This window comes from Bos mutus, chromosome 3, assembly GCF_027580195.1.
Source record: "Bos mutus isolate GX-2022 chromosome 3, NWIPB_WYAK_1.1, whole genome shotgun sequence".
In the NCBI taxonomy this organism is placed as follows: Eukaryota; Metazoa; Chordata; class Mammalia; order Artiodactyla; family Bovidae; genus Bos; species Bos mutus.
The window spans coordinates 102,572,812-102,582,200 of NC_091619.1; the positions used below are offsets into that span (position 1 = coordinate 102,572,812).

A 9,389-nucleotide genomic window follows, 5' to 3' on the forward strand; every position below is an offset into this window, starting at 1 on the left:
AGGCTCAGAAAGGTAAAGTGAACCTAGTCTGGTCTGGCAAGGAGTCAAGTCTAAGGAGAACATCTTAGTCAGAGAAATGCAATTATGTTACAAAAGTCCTGGCAGGCAAGTAGCCAAGTCCAGTGAGATGCAGCAAATGGTCTACATTCAGATGAGATCCAGGGTCTGGCTGCTGAGTGAGTCAGCCAGAGGGACTTCAGTAAGCAGAGCTGTATTCTGAATCCAGGATGGAGCCTGCTTGCTTTCTTCCCTGGCTTATATCATCTGGTAGGCCTTTCTTCCCTTATGATTATACAGTGGAAGTGAAAAATAGATTTAAGGGCCTAGATCTGATAGAGTGCCTGATGAACTATGGAATGAGGTTTGTGACATTGTACAGGAGACAGGAATCAAGACCATCCCCATGGAAAAGAAATGCAAAAAAGCAAAATGGCTGTCTGGGGAGGCCTTACAAATAGCTGTCAAAAGAAGAGAAGCGAAAAGCAAAGGAGAAAAGGAAAGATATAAGCATCTGAATGCAGAGTTCCAAAGAATAGCAAGGAGACATAAGAAAGCCTTCCTCAGCGATCAATGCAAAGAAATAGAGGAAAACAACAGAATGGGAAAGACTAGAGATCTCTTCAAGAAAATTAGAGATTCCAAGGGGACATTTCATGCAAAGATGGGCTCGATAAAGGACAGAAATGGTATGGACCTAACAGAAGCAGAAGATATTAAGAAGAGGTAGCAAGAATACACAGAAGAACTGTACAAAAAAGATCTTCACGACCCAGATAATCAGTGGTGTGATCACTGACCTAGAGCCAGACATCCTGGAATGTGAAGTCAAGTGGGCCTTAGAAAGCATCACTACGAACAAAGCTAGTGGAAGTGATGGAATTCCAGTTGAGCTATTTCAAATCCTGAAAGATGATGCTGTGAAAGTGCTGCACTCAATATGCCAGCAAATTTGGAAAACACAGCAGTGGCCAAGGACTGGAAAAGGTCAGTTTTCATTCTAATCCCAAAGAAAGGCAATGCCAAAGAATGCTCAAACTACCGCACAATTGCACTCATCTCACATACTAGTAAAGTAATGCTCAAAATTCTCCAAGCCAGGCTTCAGCAATACGTGAACCGTGAACTTCCTGATGTTCAAGCTGGTTTTAGAAAAGGCAGAGGAACCAGAGATCAAATTGCCAACATCCGCTGGATCATGGAAAAAGCAAGAGAGTTCCAGAAAAACATCTATTTCTGCTTTATTGACTATGCCAAAGCCTTTGACTGTGTGGATCACAAGAAACTGTGGAAAATTCTGAAAGAGATGGGAATCCCAGACCACCTGACCTGCCTCTTGAGAAACCTGTATGCAGGTCAGGAAGCAACAGTTAGAACTGGACATGGAACAAAAGACTGGTTCCAAATAGGAAAAGGAGTACGTCAAGGCTGTATATTGTCACCCTGCTTATTTAACTTCTATGCAGAGTACATCATGAGAAATGCTGGACTGGAAGAAGCACAAGCTGGAATCAAGATTGCCGGGAGAAATATCAATAACCTCAGACATGCAGATGACACCACCCTTATGGCAGAAAGTGAAGAGGAACTCAAAAGCCTCTTGATGAAGGTCAAAGTGGAGAGTGAAAAGTTGGCTTAAAGCTCAACATTCAGAAAACAAAGATCATGGCATCTGGTCCCATCACTTCATGGGAAATAGATGGGGAAACAGTGGAAACAGTGTCAGACTTTATTTTTCTGGGCTCCAAAATCACTGCAGATGGTGACTGCAGCCATGAAATTAAAAGATGCTTACTCCTTGGAAGGAAAGTAATGACCAACCTAGATAGCATATTCAAAAGCAGAGACATTACTTTGCCAACAAAGGTCTGTCTAGTCAAGGCTTTGGTTTTTCCAGTGGTCATGTATGGATGTGAGAGTTGGACTGTGAAGAAGGCTGAGCGCCGAAGAATTGATGCTTTTGAGCTGTGGTGTTGGAGAAGACTCTTGAGAGCCCCTTGGACTGCAAGGAGATCCAACCAGTCCATTGTGAAGGAGATCAGCCCTGGGATTTCTTTGGAGGGAATGATGCTGAAGCTGACACTCCAGTACTTTGGCCACCTTGTGTGAAGAGTTGACTCATTGGAAAAGACTCTGATGCTGGGAGGGATTGAGGGTAGGAGGAGAAGGGGACGACAGAGGATGAGATGGCTGGAGGGCATCACTGACTCGATGGACGTGAGTCTGAGTGAACTCCGGGAGTTGGTGATGGACAGGGAGGCCTGGCGTGCTGTGATTCATGGGGTCACGAAGAGTTGGACACGACTGAGCGACTGAACTGAACTGAACTGAGGCCTTTCTTCCCAGGATACTTCACAGTAGACCCTGCTTATTGGATTAGGGCCCATGGACAGACATGTCTCATCTCCCCTCTCCCATCTTCCCAGCCTTTGTCTTGTAAGTCCTGTAGTTCTTAGTCTGTAGCCAAAGAGGTCTCTAGAAAATACATGTAGTCTGAGCAGATGACTCAACACTGTGCAAGAACTTCCTGCAGTCTTCAGGGTAAAACTCCCAGTTTCTGACATGGTCTTTTATACTCTGTGACCACGTCTCTGGTCTGTTTTGGTCTATATTTTTCTAAGAAAGAATATTCAGTTCTTCAAGTCATGGCAGACTTCCCTGGTGGCACAGTGGATAAAACCTGCCTGCCAGTGCAGGGGACCCAGGTTCGATCCCTGGTCCAGGAAGATTCCATATGCCTTGGAGCAGCTTAAGCCCATGCGCCACAACTAAGCCTCTGCTCTAGAGGCCAAAAGCTGCAACTACTGAAGCCTAGAGGCTGTTCTCCGCAACAAGAGAAGCCACTGCAGTGAGAAGCCCATTCACTACAACGAAAAGAAGCCCTCGCTTGCCACCACTAGAGAGAGCCCGCACAAAAACCAATGAAGACCCAGTGCAGCCAAAAGTAAACAAATAAATAAAAATTTTAAAGGTCATGGAGCTCAAAACAGGTAACCTTTTTTATGTTATAAAGGGATAGAAAATGTTTACCAGAGTATTAAGTAAAAGCTAACATAGGTAAATATAATGGAATGATTACATCAGCTAATATGAGGTTATCCATGTAGAAAAGTAGATATAAAAAGCAGGCTAGCAGTTATATGTAATTTTTTTCTGTATTTTCCAAGTCTCCTATTAATGTGTTTTCATAATTTAAAAAAAGAAAATAAAAGCAGGCTAGCAGTGAAAAGCACTAATACAGAAAGTCTGGCATTTATTATTTTAAAAATCATTTTATTTATTGAGGTAACATTGGTTTCTTCCTTCATATCTCAGTTGGTGATGAATCTGTCTGCAATGCAGGATATCTAGGTTCAATTCCTCAGTCAGGAAGATCTGGAGAAGGAAATGGCAACCCACTACAGTATTCTTGCCTGGAGATCCCATGCACAGAGGAGCCTGGTAGACTACAGTCCATGGGGTCGCAAGAGTTGGACATGACTTAGCAACTAAAGTTACCTGCCCTAACATTGTTTTCTAACATTATATAGGTTTCATGTATATAACAATTATACCTTGACTTCTGTATACACTACAGCATGCTCACCACCACAAATTTATAGTTTCTATTCCTCACCATACAGTAGAAGACTTCTGCCCATTTCACTCTCACCCACTTTCCCCTCTGGTGACCGCTGCTCTGTTCTCTGTATCTATCTGTGTATTTTTGTCTGCTTACTATTCCACATATGAGTTAAATGAATTAAGGTAGGTTTAGTCACCAAGTCGTGTTGTACTCTTGAGACCCCATGGACTGTAGCCTGCCAGGCTTCTCTGTCCATGGGATTCTCCAGGCAAGAATACTGAAGTGGGTGGCCATTTCCTTCTCTAGGGGATTTTCCTGACCCAGGAGTTGAACCCAGGTCTCCTGCATTGCAGGCAGATTCTTTAACAACTGAGCTGCGAGCGAAGAAACCAAATGAGTTAAATCATATGGTATTTGTCTTTCTCTCTTATTTCACTTAGCATAATACCTTGTTGTCCACCCACATTGTTACAAATGGCAAGATTTCATCTTTATATATTTATAGTCTTCTTTATCCACTATTCATGCATTGAAGGGCACTTAGGGTGTTTCCATATCTTGACTGTTGTAAATAATGCCATAGCTTTTCTTTCTTAAAAAAACACCTTTATTAATATGTATATAGGCTGCCCTGGGTCTTCAGTACTGTGCAAGGGCTTTCTCTAGTTGCAGTGAGCGGGGGCTACTCTGTAGTTGTGATGCAGACTTCTTATTGCAGTGGCTTCTCTTGTGGAAGAGCAGGGGCTCCGGAGTGTGGGCTTCAGTAGTTGGCACATAAGCTCAGTAGCTGTGGTGCACAGGCTTAGTTGCCCCACAGCATACAGAGTCTTCCTGATCAGGGACTGAATCTGTGTCCTCTGCATTAGCAGCAGATTCTTACCCACTGGACCACCAGGGAAGTCCACATATACTTTTCAAATTACTGTTGTCATATTCTTCAGAGAAATACCCAGAAGTGGGACTGGAACATGTGGTAGCTCTTAATTTTTTCAGGACTCTCCATACTGTTTTTCACGGTGGCTGTACCAATTTACAATCCCACCAACAGTGTATGAGGGTTTGCTTTTCTCCACATCCTTGCCAGCACTTGTTATTTCTTGCCTTTTTGATAACATCCATTTTAACAGGCATGAGGTAATATCTCATTGTGGGTTTGATTTGCATTTCCCTAGTAATTAAGTGTTGTTCAACATCTTTTCATGTGCCTGTTGGCTATCTGTATGTCTTCCTGGACAAAAATGTTTATTTAGCTTTTCTGCCCATTTTTTAAATCCAGTTGTTTGGTTTTTTGTTGTTAAAAGTATGAGATGTATAACTGTCAAATATTCCATAAATATTAGGGATTTTATCCCCCCAATTTTGATGATATAAATGACATAAAACATTTAAGTTTAAAGTATACAATATAATGATTTATTATATGTATTTATTACAAAATGATCACCACTGTAAGATTAGTTAACATCCATCACCTCATATAGGTACAATTTTTTTCCCTCACGACGAGAACTTTTACGTTCTACTCTCTTAGCAACTTTCAATATATACAATGCAGTACTGTAGGCATCGTATCTTACATTACATCCCAAGAACTTATTTCTCTTACAAGAGGAAGTTCATACCACCGATCACATTCACCTAATTCCCCCATCCCTGACAACCACAAATCTGGTCTCTTATTTCAAGACGGTTGTTTTTTTTTTTTAAACTCCAAGCATATGTAAGATCATACAGTATTTGTCTTTCTGACTTATTTTACTCAGCATGATGACCTCAAGTTCTATTCATGTTGTCACAAATGGCAGGATTTCCTTATTTAAAAATTTTCATTTTGCTGAATAGTATTATATTGTACACATATTCTTTATCCATGCATCCATCATGGACACCTAAGTTGTCCATATTTGGGCTGTTGTAACTAAAGCTCCTCTAAACATGGAATATAGGTATCTCTTTGGGACAGTGATTTCACTTGTGCCAGGTACATACCCAGAAGTGAGACAGCTGGTTCGTATAGTAGTTCTCTTTTTAATTTTTTTTAGGAACCTCCATACTGTCTTCCACAGTGGCTGTACCAATTTACATTCCCACCAACAGTCCAGAAGCGTTCCCTTTTTCCCATATTTTCTCCAGCATTTGTTATCTCTTGTCTTTTTGGTGATAGCTAGTCTAATGGGTAGGAGGGGATTACACTTTTAACCAGAAATATGTATAAAAAATACATATCACCAATGGTCTATGATTATAATTTAATACTCATCCTTTCTTTTAAGGAAACAACAATTTGTGACATCCCTGAATCTGAAGTATTGAATAAAATCATGTGTTTACCAGACTCCAGGTTAGTAAAATCAAGACCATCATTTGCATGCCTGAGTGTCACGGCTGCCTAGCTAGTTCTAGTTGCTGGCCTGAGAAAGCATAGTATTTAGAGGTAATTTTCTCTATATTTAGTATCTAAATCTTCTTGTAACTCCTCCCCTTGCTACCTCTTCACCTTCACACTTGACAGAATCCTGACTTAATCCAGACTTAAGGCAGAAAAGAGTCCATTTTATGTGGTCCTCACATAAGGCCCTTCTTAGTTTTTCAGGAACAGGTTTGGTAGAGTCAGCTGGAAGTCTTCAAGTGACTGAACAGAGGTTAGAAGAAACTGGCAAACCCCCAAGTCCCTCGAGTCCCTTTCGTGTTCACAGAATTCTAAAGCTGGATACATAAACGTGGCTTCCCCAAAAGAAACATATCTCATTCAAGAATAAGACGAAGTCAGATCTAGAAAATCATTGGTGTCTAAAATAGACTGATCGAAGCTGCTAACCTGAAGCCTGGGCATGAAGGCGCAACATGACGTGAAGAGTTCGGGCAGATCCTCACTGGACGTCAACCAGGAATCTTCAAAACTGTTGACAAATTCATTAAACCTGTTCTAAAATGGATTTCTCATGTTTTTTTGGTATCCTCAAATGCCTTGTATTGATCAATGTCATGACATAAATTCACTGGTTTAATAAGGCTGTTGTTCAGCAGAGCACATACACGGCTAATTCAGCATTCTATCTATTTTTATTATCTTGGGTATTATTTTTTAATTGAAAAGAAAATGTAATCACCTTAAAGCAAATATTTGAGAAAGAAAAAAAACCTATAAGGCCCACATTTTTAACACAACTACTTTCATTTATCCTTTTCTGGTTCTTATTCAAATGTATATATTTTAAATGATTATACTGTATATTCATTTTCATAGTATGATTTTAAATTTAATATATCATAAAACATTTCCCCATATTTCAGCAGTCTTCATAATTATTCTTTTAGTAACCATATGATATCCTATCATGTCCTACAAACTCTCCTGTTGTTTGACATTTGTTTCTACTTTTTTACTATTTAAGATTATTGCTGTGATGAAAGTCTTTGTAAATGTGGCTCTTTTCTTGAGTTATCCAGAAAACACATTTACAAGATGGGCATGATTGGGTTAAAGGATATAAATGATATATAGTTTTGATACATCACTTGTTAAACTGTTTTAAAAAAGACTGCGTCCACATATTCTTTCTATTAGTTTAACTCTTCAAGCCTCAATTTCTTGATCCATAAAATGGGAGCAATAGTGGTTCCTATCCTATAGAGTTGTGAGGACCAAATAAAATGAACCATGTATGCAGCACTTAGTCACAGCTTAATAAATACTTAGACATCATTATTTATTTTCAATAGCAGTTTCGGTGTACTAGTTTTTCTGTAACCTCATCAACATAGGATATTATCAATATAAAAAATTATTCTAAATAGTTGGTATAAAACTATACTAAAAGATGATTTCTGCTGCTCCTTCTCCTCCTCCCCTTTTCCCTCCATTTTCTCCTCCTCTTTCTTCTATACCTTCATAAGGGAGACCATATCCAGAGGGAAAGTAAACAAAAGTTATTTTAAAAGACCTGTTAAGTTGAGACACACTGAATTTTTAATATGTAACCCTTGCTTCCTCAGACCAAAAGGGGGGTCACAGGATACAGGAAATAATAGCTGTGATATTAAATCCAAGCTTTACCCAATTCATTCAATTCATTGAATCTATTTATTGAATCCCTACTATGTGCTATTCAATAGTGGGCACACCTGTGAAGACAGATGAGTAAAGTGTCACTTTTTGTTGGCAAACCCAAGTCCCTGTGCCTGCAGAACAGTGAGAACAAACAAATAGAAAAATTAGAATTTGGAGGAGAGAAAGTTTTATTGCATGGGCCATGCAAGAACAGGTGGTTCCTGCTGGAAAGACCCAAACTTTCCATTAGTTTTCAGAGAATAGTTTTTAAAGGCATCATTTGGGGGTGATAACTGTAGGGCGTATGACTTTCTTCTGATTGGCTGGTGGTAAGGTAACAGGGTGACGTTCCAGGAATCTCAATCATCAACCTTCTAGTTCCCACCAGTCTGGCTTCTCAGAAGGTAGTTACCATCCTCCACCTGGGTGAGGGCTTTAGTTCCTGCAGCACTCAAAGATCTGTATCAGATCATTACATATATCCCATGAGGAGGGACTAAGGCTCTGTTTTATCACTGAAATACAATTTTTTTTTTACATTTAATTGTAGTTGATTAACAATGTTGTTAGTTTCAGATGTACAACAAAGTGAACTAAATTTTATTTATTTATCGCTGTGCAGCAGACAGGATCTTAATTCCCTGACCAGAGAGCAAACCCATGTGTGTGCTGGAAGCATAGTCTTAACCACTGGCCCACCAGGGAAGTCCCTGAACTACAATTCTGTGACTGCTTTTCCTTTGTTTTTGCATTCCCTCATGTCCCTTGTTAGGAACTGTCTGGATCTGCTCTTTGCAACAAGATCCAGGAGGCTCAAGTCTTTCTACAAACAATGCATCAGGTACATAAGAAAGGGTTTTATACACAGTCGTGTCCATCAAGGGCCTGCTGTCTCAATCCCTTTTTCTTTGGTACTCAACAACCTTGAGGGAAACAGGTGGACAAGAAAGGGAACGTTTTAGATAGGTTATTCATAAGCTTTGCAAAGGAACCCGGTTTTTAGGAAGGACCCAGCTTCACTTTCATGGAGTTAAACAAGTGGGAAGCAGCTGGTGAGTCGGGGAAACCATATAATTTTGGATGGTGAATGGCATGAAGAAAATCAGTTATCTATCCAAAAGAGTGGCAGAGGGCTACTTTAGATTGGATGCAGTGTTCCTGACTGATGACCTGAGCTGAGACTTGACCTAAAAGATCACTCCCACCCTCATGAAGATTTAGAAGAATATTAAAGTCAGTTAACAGGCCCTAAATGGAATCCGAGTCTCCGTGACCTAGAAGAACAGGCTAGAATCCCAGGTAGGTGGCCAGATAATGTAATGTAGGTCTTTTATGTAAGGAACTGGATTTTATTCTAAATAAGGGAAGCCGGGAGTGATTTATAAGCAGATTCATTTAAAAGCTCTAGCTGTTCTGCAGTAAGTGACTTGGAGATGATGAAAGGGGAAGCTTGTGGGAGAACTGGAATTAAAACACTAGTGCCTGACTTCAAGAAAGTGCTGAATATACTGAACAAGCCTTATACGCCAGGCTGTTCTAAGCGCTGAGGATAAACACGGTTTTTGCTTCCGGGCCTCCAGACTAGTTAAAGGGGGTAAGAAGCCGCACATATGACAGTTCAGACGGTCTTGGTTGCATAGGCTGATAAAGATCCTGAAGACTGCCTAGTCCAAGCCCCGTAGCCTGAGCGAGAATAATCTGTACTGCACTTACTGTATCCAAGTAAATGAGAGGCCCGTGGGCCTCGAGCAAAAAAACGCCGAAGATGTCCTCCGG

At 40.3% G+C, this 9,389-nt stretch overlaps 1 protein-coding gene across 1 annotated transcript in view; it reads left to right on the forward strand.

Annotated features, from left to right (window-relative positions):
* Positions 1 to 9,333, forward strand: part of CCDC30 (coiled-coil domain containing 30) — a 138,485-nt gene extending 129,152 nt beyond the window's left edge. The window contains exons 17-18 of the mRNA XM_070368268.1: positions 5,836 to 5,903; positions 6,148 to 9,333. Of these exons, the coding sequence (XP_070224369.1) occupies positions 5,836 to 5,903; positions 6,148 to 6,280 (201 nt within the window). The 3' untranslated portion in view covers positions 6,281 to 9,333. The remainder of the gene's footprint in view (positions 1 to 5,835; positions 5,904 to 6,147) is intronic.
* Positions 9,334 to 9,389: the final 56 nt, after the last annotated feature.